General features: G+C 48.6%; 1 protein-coding gene across 1 annotated transcript in view; it reads right to left on the bottom strand.

Annotated features, from left to right (window-relative positions):
• The window catches only part of LOC135181475 (neural-cadherin-like), an 88437-nt gene that overhangs the window by 9922 nt on the left and 54941 nt on the right, over positions 1-23574 (bottom strand). Inside the window, exons 20-28 of the mRNA XM_064154712.1 lie at positions 20855-21039; positions 19457-19689; positions 17785-18062; positions 13204-13418; positions 12777-12904; positions 8926-9053; positions 7702-7834; positions 7441-7621; positions 1519-1685 (exon numbers count right to left, since the gene is read on the bottom strand). Of these exons, the coding sequence (XP_064010782.1) occupies positions 1519-1685; positions 7441-7621; positions 7702-7834; positions 8926-9053; positions 12777-12904; positions 13204-13418; positions 17785-18062; positions 19457-19689; positions 20855-21039 (1648 nt within the window). The remainder of the gene's footprint in view (positions 1-1518; positions 1686-7440; positions 7622-7701; positions 7835-8925; positions 9054-12776; positions 12905-13203; positions 13419-17784; positions 18063-19456; positions 19690-20854; positions 21040-23574) is intronic.

Genomic DNA, 23574 nt, shown 5'->3' with positions numbered 1-23574 from the left:
ATGCCCCACTAGTCGCAGGCTAGATACTGATAAAAGGGATAAACAGGTAGCACAGGGCTGCTGCTGTCTCATTTTGCATTCTGAATATGCCTGCAGAGCTTACCAGGAACAGGCTCCAAATGCCTGCATGTGGTCGACCTGCATAGCCCCCAGTGTGACACTGTGCTGAGACCGTGCACACCTCAAGACAACCTGCCTGCCCCTGAAAGTCTTCCTGCTGAGATCACAAGTCCTGGAGATACACAGATCGTCCAGAGGAGCCAAGAGACAAGGTCAGAGATTGTCTGCCTCCTTTCCCCAGAAGCCTGGGAAGAATCAAGTCTCAGTGGCCAATCAGACAGAGTTCCACACGCTTTGGGTACTCTCTGATTTATAATTTGGTGACTAAATACCTAAAAGCCTCTTCCAGTAGAATATTTGTGTTAGCCACTTTAAGAAACAAGTGCTTGAGTTTTGCCCTGCAGGTATAAATTTCCAGCCTGTGAGTTTTTGAACCTGTGACTGAGTTTTCTGGTGAGTTTTATTGTTAACAAACAGTTTTGATAGTTACTGTCAATCATGGCCTGGACATCAAAATTAATGCAGATCATTAATTTTGCATAATCCTTCACATATTAACACTGCAAATGGCATTCCTCTCTCTAAGTGTTTCATTCCCAGATAAAAATGACCACAAGAAAATACAGGTCCAGCAATTATCAACTCTCTTCCTTACAGGCCACTTCTGATCCTTATGAACCTTTCTATCAGTCTTCTCTCGGCTGATGTCTACCTCTAAGTCACCATAGAATCACAGAATGGCTTAGGTTGGAAGGAACCTCAGAAAGGTTGTAGCCAGGTGGGGTTGGGCTCTTCTGCCAGGCAACCAGCAACAAAACAAGGGGACACAGTCTCGAGTTGTTCCCCGGGAGGTATCGTCTGGATGTTAGGAGGAAGATCTTGCCAGAGAGAGTGATTGGCATTGGAATGGGCTGCCCAGGGAGGTGGTGGAGTGGCCGTGGCTGGAGGTGTTCAGGCAAAGCCTGGCTGGGGCACTTAGTGCCATGATCTGGTTGATTGGTTAGGGCTGGGTGCTAGGTTGGACTGGATGAGCTTGGAGGTCTCTTCCAACCTGGTTGATTCTATGATTTACTCCAACCTTCCTGCCACAGGTAGGGACACCTCTCAACCGGGCTTGGTTGCCCAAGGCGTCATCCAATCTGGCCTTGAACACTTCCATGGAGGAGGCATCCACAACCTCCCTGGGTAACCTATTCCAGAGTCTCACCACAGTGGTGCTGAAGATCCAGCCTAACTCTGCTCTCCCTCAGCTTCAAACCGTTCACCCTCATTGTCCTGTCTCTAGACACCCTCAGGGATAGTTGCTCTGCAGCCTTCCTGAAGTCTCCCTTCAGGTACTGGAAGGTAGCTCTAAGGTCTGCAATCTTCTCTTCCCCAGGCTGACCCTCCCATTACAACTGGAATAATGACAAACTAAGAGCACTGCAGCAGGGTCAGGATGGCTTTTGGACTGCTCACCTCCAGCCGGATGTATCCATTGCCATCCGCAGAGGCCAAGCTGAGAAGGGTGCTGTGGGAGATACGGGTGCGCACCATCAGCTGGATCTGAGTGCTGTGAGTGCTGAGGATGCTTCTTGGCTCGTAATGGATCCAGCTGTCCCTTCCAAAAGCCCATTCTGGAAGAACTAAGTACAACACACACAAAAACAAAGCCACCAACAGTTAATCTGAGCTCGGTGTCACACAAGTAGAAATCCAAAGAGGACTCAGCTCATCCCAGAGCATTTAGTCTGGTTCCCAGGACAAGAAACATTGAATGGTCAAGAGACTTAATCTGTGCACTCTATTTTCTTCTCACTGTTCATCCACTCTTTTCTTCAGTGAAGTGTATTTTCTCTTCTCCTTCATTTCAAGGAAGGTTATTCTGCCCCTGTACTCAGGCAAGTGTTCAAAAAAAGCATGGACGAGGCACATAGTGCCATGGTCTGGTTGACTGGACAGGGCTGGGTGCTAGGCTGGACTGGATGATCTTGGAGGTCTCTTCCAACCTGGTTGATTCTATGACATTATTATTTCTAGCCCACTGTTCACTAGCTCTGCAGCTGCAGGATCTAGGTGACAAGCAGGTCTGGGTTTTCCTGGGACATTATGGTGGCTCCTGTCCCCAGCCATCTGCTCTTTGCTGTGAGCATGGATCAGCCATTCATAAAGCACCAGCTGAACACAAGCACTTTGCAGCCAAATACATCAGTAAGTTTGCAGATGACACCAAGCTAGGAGCAGCTGTGGAGCTGTTGGAAGGTAGGAGAGCCCTGCAGAGGGACCTGGCCAGGCTGGATGGGTGGGCAGAGGCCAATGTGATGAGACTGAACAAGGTCAAGTGCAGGGATCTGCACTTTGGTCACAACAACCCCAAGCAGCACTACAGGCTGGGGCCAGAGTGGCTGGAAAGCAGCCAGGAGGAAAGGGACCTGGGGGGTACTGATAGATGGTAGGCTGAAGATGAGCCAGCAGTGTGCCCAGGTGGGCAAGAGAGCCAATGGCATCCTGGCCTGCATCAGGAGCAGTGTGGCCAGTAGGACAAGGGAGGTTATTCTGCCCCTGTACTCAGCACTGCTCAGGCCACACCTTGAGTGCTGCATCCAGTTCTGGGCCCCTCAATTCAAGAGAGATGTTGAGGTGCTGGAAGGTGTTTGGAGAAGGGCAGCAAGGCTGGGGAGGGGCCTGGAACACAAACTCTATGAGGAGAGGCTGAGGGAGCTGGGGGTGTGCAGGCTGGAGGAGAGGAGGCTCAGGGCAGACCTCATTGATGTCTACAACTACCTGAAGGGACACTGTAGCCAGGTGGGGTTGGTCTCTTCTGCCAGGCAACCACCAATAGAACAAGGGGACACAGTCTCAAGTTGTGCCAGGGGAGGTCTAGGCTGGATGTTAGGAGGAAGTTGTTGGCAGAGAGAGTGATTGGCATTGGAATGGGCTGCCCAGGGAGGTGGTGGAGTGGCCGTGGCTGGAGGTGTTGAAGCCAAGCCTGGCTGGGGCACTTAGTGCCATGGTCTGGTTGATTGGATAGGGCTGGGTGCTAGGTTGGCCTGGCTGAGCTTGGAGCTCTCTTCCAACCTGTTTGATTCTATGATTAGAAGAAGCCAGAAGCAGCCCAATTCTTCCTGTGATACCAGGATGTAACTTTTAGATGTGGAGTAATTTCTTTTGGAGCACTTGGTTTATCTCACAGTGGTGAGAGGCAGGAGCCAGAACAGCAGCTGGATTTGTGAACCAGCATCCCAAGATAATGCAAAGGAGAATAAGATTTAAATCCTTGCAGATGTTGTGGGGTGCTGATGCTGACTATAGGATGCTGTTATGATCAACCCTGTTGTACCCAGAGGGAGAAGACAGAGGCACAGGGCAGGTAAAGTCACTGTAAAAACACCTGTAAATCACTTCTGATTTCTGAACTCTGTTTAAATTTGGCATTTCATTCTGGTTTTCTACAGGATAACATGTTTGATGGAGCCAGCTTGATATTTTGTCCCCACATGCATCCAGTGAAGCTACAAGTGATGCAACAAGACCAAGTGCAGGGTCCTGCATCTGGGTTGAGGCAGTCCCAAGCACCAATAGAGGGTGGGCAGTAACTAGCTTGAGAGGGACTTGGACGTGCTGGTGGACAAGAAGCTCAACAGGAGCCAGCAGTCTGCACTTGCAGCCCAGAGAGCAAGCAGAGCCTGGGCTGCACCAAGAGAAGTGTGGCCAGCAGGAACAGGGAAGTGATCCTCCCCCTCTACTCCACACTGGTGAGACCCCATCTGGAGCCCCTGTCACAAGAGGAATGTGGATGTGCTGAAAGGTGTCCAGACAAGGGCCACAAGGATGATCAGAGGGCTGGAGCACCTCTCCTGTGAAGAGACTGAGGGAGCTGAGGCTGTGCACTTTGGAGAAGAGGAGGCTCCAAGGTGACCTTATTGTGGCCTTCCAGTATCTGAAGAGAGCCTACAAGAAAGCTGGGGAGGAACTTTTTAGGCTGTCAGGTAGTGATAGGACTGAGGGGAATGGAACAAAGCTAGAAATGGGTAGATTCAGACTGGATGTTAGGAAAAAGTTCTTCAGCATGAGGGTGGTGAGACCCTGGAATGGGTTGCCCATTGAGGTGGTGGAAGCCTCATCCCTGGAGGTGTTTAAGGCCAGGCTGGATGAGGCTCTGGCCAGCCTGATCTAGTGTGAGGTGTCCCTGCCCATGGCAGGGGGGTTGGAACTGGATGATCCTTGTGGTCCCTTCCAACCCTGACTGATTCTATGATTCCATGATGTGGTCTAGGGGCATTGTGCATCCTTCAGTTCGTTCTCATGACAGACACAAATGCAATCATCTCTGTTTTATGGATGGAAAATTTGACCTGACCATAACTTGAGGGTTGTGCTCCCAGGTTTCCCAGAGAGAACACACCAAGCTGGCAACATCATCACTTGCATAACTACTGCAATGTGACAAATACTGCCATGGTCATTACACTATGATCAAAGGAAGAGAGCACATGTAGAATGGTTCATCTTTCACCACTAAAAAAGAAATGATGCTGTGATCAACAGGACCAAACAACCCACACAGCCACTTGAGTCCCCTGCAGAGCAAAGCAGGTCTCAAGGAAACCCTCATCTGTGACAGGGCCCCATCAGTGCTGGGCCCCATCCTCTTTAACATCTTCATAGATGATCTGGATGAGGGCATCGAGTCAGTCATCAGCAAGTTTGCAGATGACACTAAGCTGGGGGCAGATGTGACTGAGCTGGAGGGCAGAAGGGCTCTGCAGCGGGACCTTGACCGCCTGTACAGATGGGCAGAGGCCAATGGGATGGGGTTCAATAGCTCAAAGTGCAGGGTGCTGCACTTTGGCCACAACAACCCCATGCAGAGATACAGGCTGGGGTCGGAGTGGCTGGAGAGCAGCCAGACAGAGAGGGATCTGGGGGTGCTGATTGATACCTGCCTGAACATGAGCCAGCAGTGTGCCCAGGTGGCCAAGAGAGCCAGTGGCATCCTGGCCTGCATCAGGAATGGTGTGGTCAGCAGGAGCAGGGAGGTCATTCTGCCCCTGTACTCTGCACTGGTCAGACCACACCTCGAGTACTGCGTTCAGTTCTGGGCCCCCCAGTTTAGGAAGGACACTGAGATGCTTGAGCGTGTCCAGAGAAGGGCGACGAGGCTGGTGAGAGGCCTTGAGCACAGCCCTACGAGGAGAGGCTTAGGGAGCTGGGGTTGTTTAGCCTGGAGAAGAGGAGGCTCAGGGGTGACCTTATTGCTGTCTACAACTACCTGAAGGGTGGTTGTGGCCAGGAGGAGGTTGCTCTCTTCTCTCAGGTGGCCAGCTCCAGAACAAGAGGACACAGCCTCAGGCTGCGCCAGGGGAAATTTCGGCTCGAGGTGAGGAGAAAGTTCTTCACTGAGAGAGTCATTGGGCACTGGAATGGGCTGCCTGGGGAGGTGGTGGAGTCGTCGTCCCTGGGGCAGTTCAAGGCAAGGTTGGATGTGGCACTTGGTGCCATGGTCTAGCCTTGGGCACTGTGGTAAAGGGTTGGACTTGATGATCTGTGAGGTCTCTTCCAACCTTGGTGATACTGTGATACTGTGATATGATCTTAATCATCAAGAGTTAGAAGGATCTTTACATAGCTTTAGATCTAAATCACTCACAGAGTACATCATGGTCACAGGATCACAGGATGGTATGGGTTGGAAGGGATCTCCATCCTCTCTCTGCTGAGTCAATGACTTGGCATGGTCATAGTGGAGTTAGATCTTTCTTTTTGTGTGGCTCCTTAGTAATGCACCAAGTGCAGTAACCTTCCAGATTAGTAGCTGGGGAAGTGTTTTGTCATTTTAATCAGGTTTCCAGCACTGTAACTGTTAATTATTCTTCTCCCTTTTGCTAATCACTGAATCACAGGATGGTAGGGGTTGGAAAGGATCTCCAGAGATCATCCAGTCCAACTCCCTGCCAGAGCAGGACTATAGACTCTAGTGCAGGTTGCACAACACATCCAGACAGGGCTGGGAAGTCTCCAGAGAAGGAGAATCCACACCCTCCCTGAGCAGCTTGTGCCTGTGCTCTGGGACCCTTACAGTCAAGAAGTTCTTCCTCATGTTGAGGTGGAATTTCCTGTCCTGTAGTTTATACCCATTGCCCCTTGTCCTGCCACGGGGCACAAGTGAGAAGAGTTTGTCCCCTCCCTCTTGCCACCCAGCCCGCAGATATTTAGAAACACTGATTTGATCCCCTCTAAAGCTTCTCTTCACCACACCAAAAAGCCCCAGTTCCCTCAGCCTCTCCTCACAGGGCAGTGCTTCAGCCACTTCATCTTCTTTGTAGCCTTTTGTTGGATTCTCTCTAGTAGATCCCTGTCCCTTCTGAACTGGGGAGCCTGAAACTGAATGCATTATTCCAGGTGAGGCTTCACCAGAGCAGAGTAGAGGGGAAGGTGAACCTCCCTGGATCTGATGGCCACACTCTTCTTAATGCCCTGCAGGACCCCATTGGCCGTTTTGGCCACAAGGGCACACTGCTGTGCCATGCAGAACTTGTTATCCACCAGCACTCCCAGGTCCCTCTCCACAGGGCTGCTCTCCAGCAGTCACCTCCCAGCCTGGACTGGTGCAGTTTGTTGTTCCTCCCCAGGTGCAGGACTCTGCACTTGTCCTTCTTGAACCTCATTTGGTTCCTCTGTGCCCAGCTCTCAGTCTCTCCAGGTCTCTCTGGATGGCAGCACAGCCTGCAGCTGTCTCAGCCAAGCCTCCCAGTTTGGTGCCAGCAGCAAACTTGCTGAGCAGACTCTATCTGTCTGTCATAGAGTCAACCAGGTTGGAAGAGACCTCCAAGCTCATCCAAACCCCCCTATCACCCAGCCCTACCTATCACCCAGCCCTATCCAGTCAACTAGACCATGGAACTAAGTGCTTCATGCAGTCTGTGCCCTCATCAATGTCATTGATGAAGATGTTGAACAGGACCAGACCCAGCACTGATCTCTGGGGAACTCCACTAGTTACAACTCTCCAGCTGGACCTGGCACCATTGATCACCACTCTTTAAACTCTGTCTTGTAACCAGTTCCTAACCCCCTCACTGCCTGATCTTCCACCCCACACTTCCTGAGCTTGCTCACTAGGATGAGCAACCAAACCTCCCAGTTTGGTATCGTCAGCAACCTTGCTGAGCAGACTCTGTCTGTCTATGCTCTCATCAGTGTCATTGATGAAGATGTTGAACAGGACCAGACCCAGCACTGATCCCTGGGGGACTCCACTAGTTACAGATCTCTATCTGGACTTGGCACCATTGGCCACATTGGTCTTATTATGCTACTCAGTGCAAAGTCATGGTAAATTCAGAGCACTGTGTCTGAAGCAGATCCTCACCAGGGATGTGTCCCTAGAACCTGCAGTACCTTTCTCACACGTTGGTCCAGTATACCCTGGGGAACAGTCACAGTGAAAGAAATCCCAGCCACCAACACACTTGCCATGGGTGCCACAGGGGGACACCCCACCCCTCTGACACATCTCATCCGTAAGGACACAGCCAGGAGTGCTGTTCAAGGACTCTGCAGGGTGCTCCAAATCGTAGACCTGGAAAAGGACAAAGAAGCATCACGTCAGATGTCTGCAGTTAACAGCAGTAAACCCAAGACTGGTCTTAGTAGCCCTACCTTACTATCAACTATGACGTTCCGTATGCAGCCAACAAACCCTCTGAAATGCCTTTGTGAATCTGGGTAAGGCAAAATCTTCTTAACTCCTCCCAGCTGCAAGGGCTGATAGCCACTGAAAAGCCTACTCATGCTGCAGGGGAGAGGAGGCATTAGGGGAAGGGAAGGGAAGGGAAGGGAAGGGAAGGGAAGGGAAGGGAAGGGAAGGGAAGGGAAGGGAAGGGAAGGGAAGGGAAGGGAAGGGAAGGGAAGGGAAGGGAAGGGAAGGGAAGGGAAGGGAAGGGAAGGGAAGGGAAGGGAAGGGAAGGGAAGGGAAGGGAAGGGAAGGGAAGGGAAGGGAAGGGAAGGGAAGGGAAGGGAAGGGAAGGGAAGGGAAGGGAAGGGAAGGGAAGGGAAGGGAAGGGAAGGGAAGGGAAGGGAAGGGAAGGGAAGGGAAGGGAAGGGAAGGGAAGGGAAGGGAAGGGAAGGGAAGGGAAGGGAAGGGAAGGGAAGGGAAGGGAAGGGAAGGGAAGGGAAGGGAAGGGAAGGGAAGGGAAGGGAAGGGAAGGGAAGGGAAGGGAAAGGAAGGGAAGGGAAGGGAAGGGAAGGGAAGGGAAAGGAAGGGAAGGGAAGGGAAGGGAAGGGAAGGGAAGGGAAGGGAAGGGAAGGGAAGGGAAGGGAAGGGAAGGGAAGGGAAGGGAAGGGAAGGGAAGGGAAGGGAAGGGAAGGGAAGGGAAGGGAAGGGAAGGGAAGGGAAGGGAAGGGAAGGGAAGGGAAGGGAAGGGAAGGGAAGGGAAGGGAAGGGAAGGGAAGGGAAGGGAAGGGAAGGGAAGGGAAGGGAAGGGAAGGGAAGGGAAGGGAAGGGAAGGGAAGGGAAGGGAAGGGAAGGGAAGGGAAGGGAAGGGAAGGGGAGGAAGGAAGGGAGGAAGGAAGGGAGGAAGGAAGGGAGGAAGGAAGGGAGGAAGGAAGGGAGGAAGAAAGGGAGGAAGAAAGGAAGGAAGGGAGGGAGGAAGGGAGGGAGGAAGGGAGGGAGGAAGGGAGGGAGGAAGGGAGGGAGGAAGGCAGGGAGGAAGGCAGGGAGGAAGGCAGGGAGGAAGGGAGGGAGGAAGGGAGGGAGGAAGGGAGGAAGAAAAAGAAAAGAAAGAATGAATTAGTGGCACGAAAACCACATTAACTGTTTCCTTAGCCCCTGTCACTGATTTTGGGTTTTGTTCTTGTGACTGGTTGTTTGGGTTTCTTTTTTACCTTTGAGATCCCACAGTCTCTCCAGAGGCTTCACAGGCAGACAGCTCTAGCTGGGACATCTTCTTACTGACGCTGTCATTGTCTCTAACAGAGACATTTACACAGTGGTCAAGAACCAGCTTCATTTTCTAGAGGAAGGCATGATTTAAAACAATAGCATCCAGAGACATGCACACATTTTAATTACTCATTTCACTACTTAGCAGCCCTGTGGAGGACTCGGGAGTGCCAATGGACAACAAGCTCTCCATGGCACAGCAGTGTGCCCCTGTGGCCAAGAAGGCCAATGGGATCCTGGGGGGCATTAAGAAGAGTGCAGCCAGCAGATCCAGGGAGGTTCTCCTCCCCCTCTACTCTGCCCTGGTGAGGCCTCACATTCAGTTTTGGGCTCTCCAGTTCAAGAGGGACAGGGATCTACTGGAGAGAATCCAACAGAAGGCTACAAAGAAGATGAAGTGGCTGAAGCACTGCCCTGTGAGGAGAGGCTGAGGGAACTGGGGCTGTTTGGTGTGGTGAAGAGAAGCTTTAGAGGGGATCTAATCAATGTTTCTAAATATCTGCGGGCTGGGTGGCAAGAGGGAGGGGACAAACTCTTCTCACTTGTGACCTGTGAAAGGGAAATGGGTTATAAACTACAGGACAGGAAATTCCACCTCAACATGAGGAAGAACTTCTTGACTGTAAGGGTCCCAGAGCACAGGCACAAGCTGCTCAGGGAGGGTGTGGATTCTCCTTCTCTGGAGACTTTCCAGCCCTGTCTGGATGTGTTGTGCAACCTGCACTAGAGTCTATAGTCCTGCTCTGGCAGGGAGTTGGACTGGATGATCTCTGGAGGTCCTTTCCAACCCCTACCATCCTGTGATTCTGTGATCGGCAAAAGGGAGAAGAATAATTAACAGTTACAGTGCTGGAAACCTGATTAAAATAACAAAACACTTCCCCAGCTACTAATCTGGAAGGTTACTGCACTTGGTGCATTACTAAGGAGCCACACAAAAAGAAAGATCTAACTCCACTATGACCATGCCAAGTCTTTGACTCAGCAGAGAGAGGATGGAGTTTTCTTGGAGATTTCTGCCAAAGCAGAACCCAGAGAGGCAATCTAACAGAGCAGACTGTTTGCAAGGCTCCCATCCCACACCCTGATATACCTCTCAGCTTGTCTTATGTAGGAGAGGAAGGGGAAGCCTGAGCAGATAGAATCATAGAATCAACCAGGTTGGAAGAGACCTCCAAGATCATCCAGTCCAACCTAGCACCCAGCCCTATACAATCAACCAGACCACGGCACCAAGTGCCTCATCCAGTCTTTTCTTGAAGACCTCCAGGAACTGTGCCTCCACCACCTCCCTGGGCATCCCATTCCAATGGGAAATCACTCTCTCTGTGAAGAACTTCCTCCTAATCAAGAAGGTTGGAAAAGACCTGGAAGGTCATCGAGTCCAACCATCACCCAGGTACCAGGAACACTAAACTATGTCCTGAAGTGCAATATCCACATCTTCCTTCAACTCCGCCAGGCATGGTGACTCCACCACTGTCTTGGACAATCTATATCAACACTTCACCACTCTCTTGCCCTTCTTTTACCCTTGTGTGCTCTTATCTTCTGCTTCAAACCCATCCTCTTCCTCTCTGTCATTCCTATGCCCACTCACACCCACCATGGCAATCCCAAAGCCCACCATTGCTCCCCAAACCCTCCGTGGCCTCCCCAACCTCAGCAGGTTTGCCTCAAAGCGGGGAAAGGGAAAAAAGAAGGGGACGCAACACAATGGACAAAGAAGCAGCAGGAAGAAGCAGGAGGGGACAAAACAGGAAGGGCACGACGCAACAGGGCACGACGCAGAGGGGAAGGGGTAAGACTGGAGCAGGAAGACGAGCAGGACAAAACAAAGGAAGAAGGGCACGACGCACAATGGCAAGGGCAGAAGCAGGAAGGACACGACGTAGAGTGGAAGAAGAGGAGGACGCAAAGGATGGGAAATGGGACGACGCAAAGGATGGCAAATGGGACGCTGCAAAGGATGGGAAATGGGACGCTGCAAAGGATGGGAAATGGGACGCTGCAAAGGATGGGAAATGGGACGCTGCAAAGGATGGGAAATGGGACGCTGCAAAGGATGGGAAATGGGACGCTGCAAAGGATGGGAAATGGGACACTGCAAAGGATGGGAAATGGGACGCTGCAAAGGATGGGAAATGGGACGACGCACAGGACGGGAAATGGGACGCTGCAAAGGACGGGAAATGGGACGCTGCAAAGGATGGGAAATGGGACGCTGCAAAGGATGGGAAATGGGACGCTGCAAAGGATGGGAAATGGGACACTGCAAAGGATGGGAAATGGGACGCTGCAAAGGATGGGAAATGGGACGACGCACAGGACGGGAAATGGGACGCTGCAAAGGACGGGAAATGGGACGCTGCAAAGGATGGGAAATGGGACGCTGCAAAGGATGGGAAATGGGACGACGCACAGGACGGGAAATGGGACGCTGCAAAGGATGGGAAATGGGACGCTGCAAAGGATGGGAAATGGGACGCTGCAAAGGATGGGAAATGGGACACTGCAAAGGACGGGAAACGGGATGACGCACAGGACGGGAAACGGGATGACGCACAGGACGGGAAACGGGATGACGCACAGGACGGGAAATGGGACGACACAAAGGACGGGAAATGGGACGATGCAAAGGACGTGAAACGGGACGACGCACAGGACGGGAAACGGGATGACGCACAGGACGGGAAACGGGATGACGCACAGGACGGGAAATGGGACGACACACAGGACGGGCAATGGGACGACGTACAGGACGGGAAATGGGATGACGCACAGGACGGGAAATGGGATGACGCACAGGACGGGAAATGGGACGACGCACAGGACGGGAAATGGGATGACGCACAGGACGGGAAATGGGATGATGCAAAGGATGGGAAATGGGACGACACACAGGACGGGAAATGGGACGACGCAAGGGACGGGAAACGGGACGACGCACAGGATGGGAAACGGGACGACGCACAGGACAGGAAATGGGACGACGCAAGGAAGGACCACGCAGAGGAAATGCGGAACAATGTAGAAGAGGGTCAAGAGCATGAGGCAAAAGTAGAGCCTTCACCAGTGTTATATCAGCTGGATGATCCTCTTGCACAAGAGCATATCTATGCCCTTTGTGCTGCATGTCTGAAGTAACTTCATGGAGCAAGGTTTCCTGGCCTGAGACATTAAGGATTTTTCACTTCATCAATGTAGGAAGAACTTAGCTCCTGGATTTGGGGAAGGACTGTTTAGAAGAACTTGTTGTCATAGGATGAGGACAGTGGTTTGAAACTGGAGCAGAGGAGATTTATGTTGGATGTAAGGAGGAAGTTCTGCACAGTGGGATTGGTGAAATCCTGGAACTGGCTGCCCAGGGTTGTGGTTGAGGTCTTGTGCCTGAAGTCATTCAAGATCAGACTAGATGTGACCCTGTGCAGCCTGCCCTAGCGTGAGGTGTCCCTGCTCAGTGCAGGGGGTTTGGCCAAGATGCCCTTTGAGGGTCCCTTCCAACCCAATGCAATCTGTGAATTACCACAGCTCTGCAGATTAAGCAATAAGTAATCCAACCAAGAAAACAGAGGGACTAGTTCCAAAACTGGAATGAACTTCTCCAGGCCTTGTTCTGCTTCACTACATCAAGATGAAGGGGACGCTGAGCTGACAAACTTCAATCCCTGCTGTGGCAGAGATGATGAAAGACTGATTGATAAAATAACTCTACAGAAGGGAGGAAGGACTTGGAAAAATAGCCAGGCCTGTGGATGAGTGCTTCCACAGGCCTGTCCGTATTCACACTTGCCTTTCCATCCTTTATAATCTTGATGTGGTGCCAGCGGCGATCTGCAACGTGAACTTTGTGTGCCAGCTGCAGGGAAAGCTCACCAGAGCTGTGACTCACGGTCAGCAACGGGACACCACCAGAGAGCTCTGCAAAGGAAGCACTTCTTTGAGACATGCTACTTGTGTTCCCACTTCAAGTCAGCTGAAACAGCTGGTGCAGCTAGGTTTAGGTTGAAGGAGTTCCTTAGTTTGAAAGAATCCAGCTTCTACCACAGTGACACAGGACACAAACTGGGCACACCAGCAAATCCTGCTGCGTTCTCCTTGCTCTCCAAAAAGCAACTTTCTCAACCATTTTGTTAAAAGAAAACAAACCCTCTATCAGCTGTGAGTAGAGTCTCACCTCCATGTAAACACAGAGAACAAATACTCTTTAAGGTCCTAACCTAAAGCAAGGAAATCCTCCCGTTCTCCAGGCTGCCCTCGCACTACTGGTCCCTGGTACAGCAGAAGGCCATCGGCGACCTCAGTGATGAACTCTAAGGAGATGCGGGTCTCAAAACAAGGTTTAAGAGGAGGGAACCAGGCATAACCTTGGCCTCTGAAGCTGTGTTTTGTCTGCTGGCAGTCTGGTCCGTGGAAACTCGCAGAACATTTGCATCTATTAAAAGAAAAACCAAACAAAACAGCAAAATCCCACCACTCAAGCAGAAGTCATGGAAGGCTCCTGTCACACTCATCAAGAGTGCTCAGAGGAGGCTGGAGTTTTTTTTCCTGCTTTCCTATGTTGGGATGACCATTTTTAAGCAAATATAGAGGCATAGAATCAGCCAGGTTGGAAGAGACCTCCAAGATCATTCAGTCCAACCTAGCACCCAGTCCTAGTCAATCAAACAGACCATGGCACTAAGTGCCTCAGCCAGGCTTTCCTTCAACACCTCCAGGGACAGCGACTCCACCACCTCCCTGGGCAGCCCATTCTAATGCCAATCACTCTCTCTGACAACAAATTCCTCCTAACATCCAGCCTAGACCTGCCCTGGTACAGCTTGAGACTGTGTCCCCTTGTTCTGTTGCTGGTTGCCTGGTGAAAGAGACCAACCCCACATGGCTACAACCTCTCTGAAGTTCCTTCCAACCTAAGCCATTCTGTGATTCTGTGGTGACTTAGAGGTAGACATCAGCAGAGAGAAGACTGATAGAAAGGTTCATAAGAATCAGAAGTGGCCTGCCTGAGAGAAGAGACCAACCCCCATCTGACTACAACCTCTCTGCAGGCAGCTGCAGACAGCAATGAGCTCTGCCCTGAGCCTCCTCTGCTGCAGGCTGCACACCCCCAGCTCCCTCAGCCTTTCCTCACAGGGCTGTGCTCCAGGCCCCTCACCAGCTTCATCACCCTTCTCTGGATACATTGCAGTACTTCAACATCTCTCTTGAACTGAGGAGCCCAGAACTGGACACAGGTCTCAAGGTGTGGCCTGACCAGTGAGGAGTACAGGGGCAGAACAATCTCCCCTGTCCTACTGGCCACACTGCTCCTGATCCAGGGCAGGATGCCATTGACTTGTTTTCTGGAAGGGACCAGTCTCATTCTGAGCTGGTATAATCCCACCTTTTTGTTTCACCTTTATACTATTTTAACTATGAGATGTCATCCTTGGAGAAAAACTGAGGCAGCAAATGTGAGGAAGAGGTTAAGTGACAAAGTGATGTGAGTAAGGCATTTAACAGCATCAAGGTAAGCTGCACAAATAACAAGAACATTTTGCAGGGGGGCATTAATGAACTGTATGGAAGCATGGAACTGCATGGAAGTGTGTAACTTCTAAAGTACAAAAGATGGAGGTACAGCCAGGAGATGCAGAGCCAAACTGCATCTGTACTGCAGATGTACTCTGAGACATCTGCACGTTTCTCACTTGGATCGTGGGGAACAGCTCTGAGACAAAACGTGGCCCATCCAAAGTAGCTGCTTTCCCTGTGCTTCAGGAGCAGCTGCTCTTTATAGACTCACACTGGGTATTTTTCAAGCTACTTATCAGATTGTCATTTTATTTCAGTGCCTGCTACCAAAACTGAAATGAACAGCAGATTATGAACACATTTTATGGGCCAGATTTGGTATGATGGAAGTTTCATTCAAATGTGATGTGCTAGTTTGAGCCTAGCTGGGATAGTTTGGTGAGAAGAATGAGAGGATAGGCTGTGACAAGGAAGCAAAGGTGATGTCTGCTGTACTCATAGGCTTGCTGAGATGGATAAGAACAAGAATACAAACATAGTTAAGGCAGTTTTGCTCTGTGGCTTTGGGCTGCACTTCTCTCTCTCTCTGTGTGACTAAGCCTTCTGCTTCCTAACCCCCCTGGCTGACTCTCCAAACTCACTGTGAACATAAGGCAAAGGCTGAGGTAAGGTAAAGGGGTGGGAAGGAGGTGGAAGGGTGGGTGGGAGCCCCTCCTGGGGACTCTGCTTTCTGGCAGGGCTGTTGTGCTTCTCTATTACTTTTTTAACGTGTCTATTTCTGTCTATAGCTGTAAATATTGTCAATATCTGCTTGTGTTTGTGCTGAGCTGTGTCTATAGCTTCATTCTTCCAGTTTCCAGATCGACTGAGTCTAGTCTGGGTGATTTTCTTAAGTGGGGGTGGGCAGGCAACACCCAAACCATCACACATGAAGAAAAAATATTTCACTGTAAGGGTTCCAGAACACTGGAACAGGCTGCCCAGGGGGGTTGTGGAGTCTCCCTGTCTGGAGATACTCCAGACTTGCCTGGATGTGTTCCTGGGTGATCTGGTCTAGGTGATCCTCCTTTGGCAAGGGGGGTGGACTGGATGAGCTTTCAAGGTCCTTCCAGTCCCTAACATTCTGTGATTCCATCAACTGGTATGACCTTCTGTAAAGGGTTAACCCTCCTGGGGGGGTGGTCTTGAACCTGATCCCAGGTCCTTCTGACTCCTCCGTGGGGGTGGGTCTGAACTTGGCCCCAGGTATAGTGGTTAGACTACTCCTGCTTCCTGTCTAGCCCCCTATAAAAACAGAGGAACTTCTTGTTTGGGTCTCTCTTTGGCCTCCCTCCTAGCACCACCCTTTGTTTCTCCTGCTTTTATTTTGCCACGTGGCCATCCTTCCAAGTGGTGGACAAATCCTGATGCCACCTCCACTCATTGCCATCAATCTGGTTGCATATGTATATATATATATTCTACCTCCACTCATTGCCATCAATCTGGTTGCATATATATATATATATATATTCTATCTCCACTCATTGCCATCAATCTGGTTGCATATATATACATACATATTCTACCTCCACTCATTGCCATCAATCTGGTTGCATATATATACATATACATATTCTACCTCCACTCATTGCCATCAATCTGGTTGCATATATATATATATATATATGTATATTCTACCTCCACTCATTGCCATCAATCTGGTTGCATATATATATATATATATATATATATGTATATTCTACCTCCACTCATTGCCATCAATCTGGTTGCATATATATATGTATACATATTCTACCTCCACTCATTGCCATCAATCTGGTTGCATATATATATGTATACATATTCTACCTCCACTCATTGCCATCAATCTGGTTGCATATATATATATATATATTCTATCTCCACTCATTGCCATCAATCTGGTTGCATATATATACATACATATTCTACTTCCACTCATTGCCATCAATCTGGTTGCATATATATACATATACATATTCTACCTCCACTCATTGCCATCAATCTGGTTGCATATATATACATACATATTCTACCTCCACTCATTGCCATCAATCTGGTTGCATATATATATATATATATGTATATTCTACCTCCACTCATTGCCATCAATCTGGTTGCATATATATATATATGTATATTCTACCTCCACTCATTGCCATCAATCTGGTTGCATATGTATATATATATATTCTACCTCCACTCATTGCCATCAATCTGGTTGCATATATATATATATGTATATTCTACCTCCACTCATTGCCATCAATCTGGTTGCATATATATATGTATACATATTCTACCTCCACTCATTGCCATCAATCTGGTTGCATATATATATATATATATTCTATCTCCACTCATTGCCATCAATCTGGTTGCATATATATACATACATATTCTACTTCCACTCATTGCCATCAATCTGGTTGCATATATATACATATACATATTCTACCTCCACTCATTGCCATCAATCTGGTTGCATATATATATATATATATGTATATTCTACCTCCACTCATTGCCATCAATCTGGTTGCATATATATATATATATGTATATTCTACCTCCACTCATTGCCATCAATCTGGTTGCATATATATATGTATACATATTCTACCTCCACTCATTGCCATCAATCTGGTTGGATACATACATATATGCAACATACATATATACATATATCCCTATACCTCTTTATAACTCCCCTACCTTACATAACTTCTATTTATTGCTAAAGCTTCTTTTTTCTTCCAAATCAAAGTAAGACTATTTTGAGTGTGTTTTACCTTTTCCTCTCTACATCTAATTCCTTTCTTTCCAAAGGGTGGCGGGGGGGAGGATAGAGGGGAAGGCATCTGATTATTGTATTGGTTGTTAGCTGTATTTTGAGTCTCTGGGCAATTTAAACTAGAACCAAGACACCTACACACTTCTCAAAGTCTGGCCAGGGACCATGAGAAACCTAAGAACCTGCCTGAAAGTAGAGAGGCTGCTCTGCAAGACCAGTATGTGAATCACAGAATCATAGAATCAACCAGGTTGGAAGAGACCTCCAAGATCATCCAGTCCAACCTATCCCCCAGCCCTATCCAGCCAACTAGACCATGGCACATGAAGTGTAACATGAAGTGTAACAAAACTCAGCTCTGCCACAGTGAGAAGACACCCAGTGACGCCACCTCTTAGCTCTCAGTCACCCCACATACAAGACTGAATTAGAAGCATTTCATTTGAGCACCAGACAAAGCTTTACCCACCTGTAGCCCAACTCAGTATCCACGCAGGTGCCACCGTTGAGACAAGGATTTGTCTGGTATGAGGAGCAGGAGAGGTGAGGGCTCTCCCGAGTGGCACAGCCGCACAGAGCACGACTCAGGACTGTGACAGACACCAGTGAAACGCTTCCAGCTGTGGTGACTGTTGGCAGGTGAGTCTGCTCATGCCTGCTGGTGCACCCGCTGCTGTGAGTGCAGTTCGCGGTCAGGCACACGTCGATGCCAATCTGGGTGATATTTATATCCAAGATGTTTTCCAGCTGTGGGGAACAATCAGTTGTGCTCATCTGGCTTTTCCACAGATAGAAAACTCACAGATGACAGCAGTGAATAGCCCAGATCTTATTTATTTTCCAAACTGGTTGCTGTGACACTTCCTTCCATCTGCCTCACCCTATCCAGCCAAAAAGCCATCCAGCCTAGCATCTGTTAAGTGCAAACCCTTGGTATAAGTCAGTTGTAGAATGAGTAAGCACTTAGAAGACAAAACTATGGCCATACTCATCACAAGCTGAGAACTGATGGTTCTGCTGGATTAATTAGAAAGCATCTGAGATGTATTTTGACTTTGGAGTTCTGACTTAAGAATACTGGGAAAGGTGGACAGGCATCATTGGGCAGTGCAGAAATACTTTTCCTGGCAGAGGAAGTTGGTACTCCAGCACTGACTGTAAACACAGCTCTTATTTCAGCCTCTGTGTACCAACAGGCACACTGCCAACAAAGCCAGTCACTTAACTCTTAGTCTTTCTGTTTGTTTGTTTTTTTTGCAAGAGGGGCAGGAACATTACTAAATGGCCAATGCTCATTTCCAACCTGCTTTTCCACTGAGGAGTGGTTCTTTCATAGATCCAGAGAATGGTTTCATTTGGAAGGGACAATCAAGGCCATTTAGTTCCAAGCCCCCTGCCGTGGGGAGAGACACTTTCCACTAGACCAGGTTGCTCAAGGCCTCATCCAACCTGCTCTTAAGCACCTCCAAGGAGGATGCATCCATGAAATCCATTGGCAGCCTATTCCAGAGTCTTACCACCCTGGTACTGAAGAACTTCTTCCTAAGATCCAGTGTAACCCTGCTCTACCTCAGATTCAAACCATTGCCCCTTGTCCTGTCTCTAGACACTCTGAGGAAAAGCCTCTCTGCAGCCTTCCTGGAGGATCTCTTCAGCTATTGGAATGCAGCTCTAAGGTCCCCCTGGAGTCTTCTCCACACTGAACACTCCCAGCTCCCTCAGCCTGTCCTCATAGCAGAGCTGCTCCAGCCCTTGGATCATCTTGGTGTCCTCTTCTGGACTCACTCCAGCAGCTCTGTGTCCTTACTATGCTGGGGGCATCAGAACTGGAGGCAGCATTGGAGGTGAGGGCTCAGCAGAGCAGAGTCAAGGGGCAGAATCCCCTCTCTTGCCCTGCTGCCCACACTCCTCTGGCTGCAGCCCAGCACACAGCTGCCTGCTGGGCTGCATGAGCACACTGCTGGCTGCTGGGGAGCTGATCAACAACCAGCACCCCCAGGTCTCTTTTCTTCTCTCAACCCTCTCTGCACTCAGCCTGGATGTGTGCCTGGGCCTGGCGTGACCCCCAGTAGGCAGTGGATATTACCTGAAGAGACACAATGAGAAGATGCTGTGGCTCCATAAGCAGTATAGATACTTACCCAGGCTCTGTAGGCTGCTACATTGCCATTAAGCTTTTCTGCTTTATAATAAGGTGGCCCATAAACTGCAAACCAAATGTCCACCCCTTGGGTTTGACTTGAGCTGTTCAATACACTGAAAATGTGAATGTTCTCCAGTTGGACAGATAGAATTTCTGAAAGCAGCTTCTTCATCTGGTAGTATTTACTCTGTTTTGCAGGGGATTGGGCTATGAATTCCTCTGGAGTGATATCTGCAATAGAAGTTATAAACCTGATCGACACAAATCTTGCCACTGCTGTGGCAATGAAAGTGAAGAACACCACAGAATAAACATTAAGTAGTTGATTGGACAGGGCTGGGTGCTAGGTTGGACTGGATGATCTTGGAGGTCTCTTCCAACTTGGTTCATTCTATGATTCCCAATTCAGGGCTATTTGCATTTTTTTAGGCACTGAAATTTTCCATACTGACTTCTACTCAGGATTTTGACTCTTATTAGATTCCATTTCCTAAATTCTTTTAAACCAGAAATGCATTTAAGAAGATTTTCCTTTTCCACAAAGGCTGAAACCATTTGGTGGATTTCAGGCAGGCACTTGTCCAAATAAAGTTTTATCCTGAAATACAAATGGCTGTTTTATGGAAAAGTTGGTCTATAATTCTTTCATCTTTGTCTTCTGCATCAGACAAGGAGTTCTTGCTGTCCTCCTTCTCCACGGATGCTCCTCCACATGCAGTGTCAGAGGACCATGAAAGCAAAGATGCACTTTCAAAGCTTTGCTTAGAAAGCTATTAACTCTCATCCCATGCCTGCAAGCATTAGAACTCAAAGTAACTGTGCTAATTTGAGCCTAGCTGGGATAGTTTGGTGAGAAGAATTAGATGCTAGGCTGTGAAAAGGAAACAAAGGTGATGTCTGCTGCACTCATAGGCTTGCTGAGATAGATAAGAACACAAACATAGATAACAGAGTCTCTCTCTGGGCTTTGGGCTGCACTTTTACCTTCAACTTGCTGCCTGACTAATCCTTCTGCTTCCTAACCCCCCTGGCTGACTCTCTGAACTCACCGTGAATGTAAGGCAAAGTCTGGGGTAAGGTAGAGGGGTGGGAGAAAGGTGGAAGTGTGGTTGGGAGCTCCTCCTGGGGACTCTGCTTTCTGGCAGGGCTGTTGTGCTTCTCCATTACTTTTTTAACTTGCCTATTTCTATCTATAGCTGTAAATATGGTCAATATCTGCTTGTACATTGTGCTGAGCTGTAAGTATAAAGCTTCATTCTCAATTCCCAGCTTGGCTGGGTTTAGTCTGGGTGATTTTCTTAAGTGTGGGTGGGCAGGCAACACCCAAAACATCACAATAACACAGCAATGACATGAAAGAGGTAGAATTCAGTATTTGCTTTTTCACACTGCTTACCTTTTATTTGCATAGAACCAGCATTACGGAGGGCATCATCTTTGATTTCCTTCACTATAACCTTTACAGTTGACACAACATCTGGCCAGACTCCATCAATGACTCTAACTCTTATGTTGTATGTTCCTGGAGGAGTTCCTTCTTTAATAGTCAGCAAACCTGAGTTATCATTAAGGGTAAAGTACCTGTAATAAGAGTTAAGCCAAGGAACAAGCTATGAGAAGTTCATAAGCTAATTGTCATCACTGATGGTTTTTCTGACCCACTTCCTTTTGGGAAAGCTACCAAAGAAAGCAGGTGTGTTCCCTCACAAAGGGATAAAGCAGAACAGAACCTTTTTTCATTCTGCCTTTGTTCCAAGGATACCCCAAATTCCTCTCTATTTCCTCTCACTCTGTGGGTTTGAATGGGAGAAGAAAGGCATGAAAACCTGCTTCCCCACCCCAGCCCTGCAAGCGTGAAGGGAGGCAGTAAAATGTGCCTTGTTGCACATGGGCTGACCCGTGTGGAAGCCTGTGCTGGAATCAGGATGGTGGTTGGCTGTGGTTTAGCACCCAGTATAAATGGTAAATGGACACTCTGTCTAGAAAAGGGATAAATAGAGCAAGAGTTCCTGTCTTGAGAGTCCCCTGCCACTGCAAAGGACAAATTCTTGCTGTGACTGGACCATCCCCACTTTTGGATGGCTGCTACCTTTTGCATGGCTTTTGGTTTTATCCTATCTCTGCTTTTGGACTGCTCCTACCTTTTGTACAGCTCTTGGTTTTACTCCATCCCTGCTTTTGGACAGCTCCTACCTTTTGTACAGCTCTTGGTTTTATCCCATCCCTGCTTTTGGACAGCTCCTACCTTTTGTACAGCTCTTGGTTTTACTCCATCCCTGCTTTTGGATTTCTCCTACCTTTTGTACAGCTCTTGGTTTTACTCCATCCCTGCTTTTGGGTAGCTCCTACCTTTTGTACAGCTCTTGGTTTTACCCCATCCCTGCTTTTGGACAGCTCCTAACTTTTGGACAGCTCTTGGTTTTACCCCATCCCTGCTTTTGGACAGTTCCTACCTTTTGTACAGCTCTTGGTTTTACCCCATCCTTGCTTTTGGACTGCTCCTACCTTTTGTACAGCTCTTGGTTTTACTCCATCCCTGCTTTTGGACAGCTCCTACCTTTTGTACAGCTCTTGGTTTTACCCCATCCCTGCTTTTGGACAGCTCCTACCTTTTGTACAGCTCTTGGTTTTACCCCATCCCTGCTTTTGGACAGCTCCTACCTTTTGTACAGCTCTTGGTTTTATCCCATCCCTGCTTTTGAACAGCTCCTACCTTTTGTACAGCTCTTGGTTTTACTCCATCCCTGCTTTTGGACTGCTCCTACCTTTTGTACAGCTCTTGGTTTTATCCCATCCCTGCTTTTGGATAGCTCCTAACTTTTGGACAGCTCTTGATTTTATCCCTGCTTTTGTACATCTCTCCTCACTTTTGCACCCTTTTGTGCAAACTGTCAGGCTTGGCAAGCCTGGAGTCTTTTGAGAGAGAAAGCTGGTGACATGCGGACTGCCCTCTCTCAGACTGTATCAGTAGCCATCTTCCTAGCTGTCTCCCAGACTGGAGGACCCGAGCAGTTTTGGCTCTCCCCTGCTGCTGTGAAGGTAGCATCGTTCCACGACCTTCCCACTCTGGAAGAAGTGCTCGAGACATTTCTGAGTGTGGCAGCTCTGCACTCACCTAAGGGCCTCTGCAGCAAGGATCTCTATTACTGGATATTGCCTGCAGCATCAGAAGGCTGCTCCTGCAGAGGAATCCAGTAAGGGATCACTGCCAAATGCCTATCTCATTTCCGTGAGCAAGACCTACTGTTCCCTTAATTCTCTGCTCAGCCTGATTGATAGTGGGGTAAAGCTGTGTTTATAGCTTAGCCTTTTCCCTTTGCTGACTTCCTAAACATCTACATTAATCTATAATATCCTTTTTTGGAAGAAATCCCAAACTGAATCTGCTAATAAACTAATTTTGTATATAGTTTTGGGGACAGGGGTTCCAGGAAAATAAAATCATTCTATTTTTTCTATTTCCTGACTCAGCCACATTAATTCCCTGCCTCCAAGACATCTTCTTTTGACTCCTAATGACTTTTCACCAGCGTGTCAAGAAAGGTTTCTTCCTGCTTCTGTTCCACATTGACTGTGTAGGAAGACTTTGGCTACTATAGTGATAACTTTGGAAAGAGGCCAAGCTTATAGTTCAGATGTGGTCATTGACAGTGACCCCTCTGTCAGAACCTCCAAATGGCACAGGTACACCTCAACCTCAGTCACAATACAGACACTTTAGTGTACAAACAAGGTCTTAAAGCCAGTGGTGATGCAGAAACAGCATCACTCCAAGAGGGTGGAGGTTAGTGGGTATTTTTTCTGTAGTACACTGATGCTGAATAAGGATGTAAACAGGAGAGCAGCATGGTGCTCAGCCTAGTGGGAAGCAGACTGCTTTGACATGCAGCATTATTTACTGCAGACTCACACTCAGAAGGGCTTTTGGAAAGCTACATACAAGGTCTAACCAAGCTTTCACACACTTTTTTTCCCCCTCTTCCCCCTCCCCCCCAAAAAAACCCAAACAACCACCCCAAAAAACCAAAGCCAATCTGAAAACAACTAACTAAACAAAAAAAAACCCCAAAACCAACACACTCCCACACACCCCTCCCCCCTCCTAAAAAGGGCAGC

This window comes from Pogoniulus pusillus, chromosome 14 (genome assembly GCF_015220805.1).
Source record: "Pogoniulus pusillus isolate bPogPus1 chromosome 14, bPogPus1.pri, whole genome shotgun sequence".
Lineage (NCBI taxonomy): Eukaryota > Metazoa > Chordata > Aves > Piciformes > Lybiidae > Pogoniulus > Pogoniulus pusillus.
Note: the sequence above shows the minus strand (reverse complement) of the source record. Positions and strands in the feature narration are given on the sequence as shown.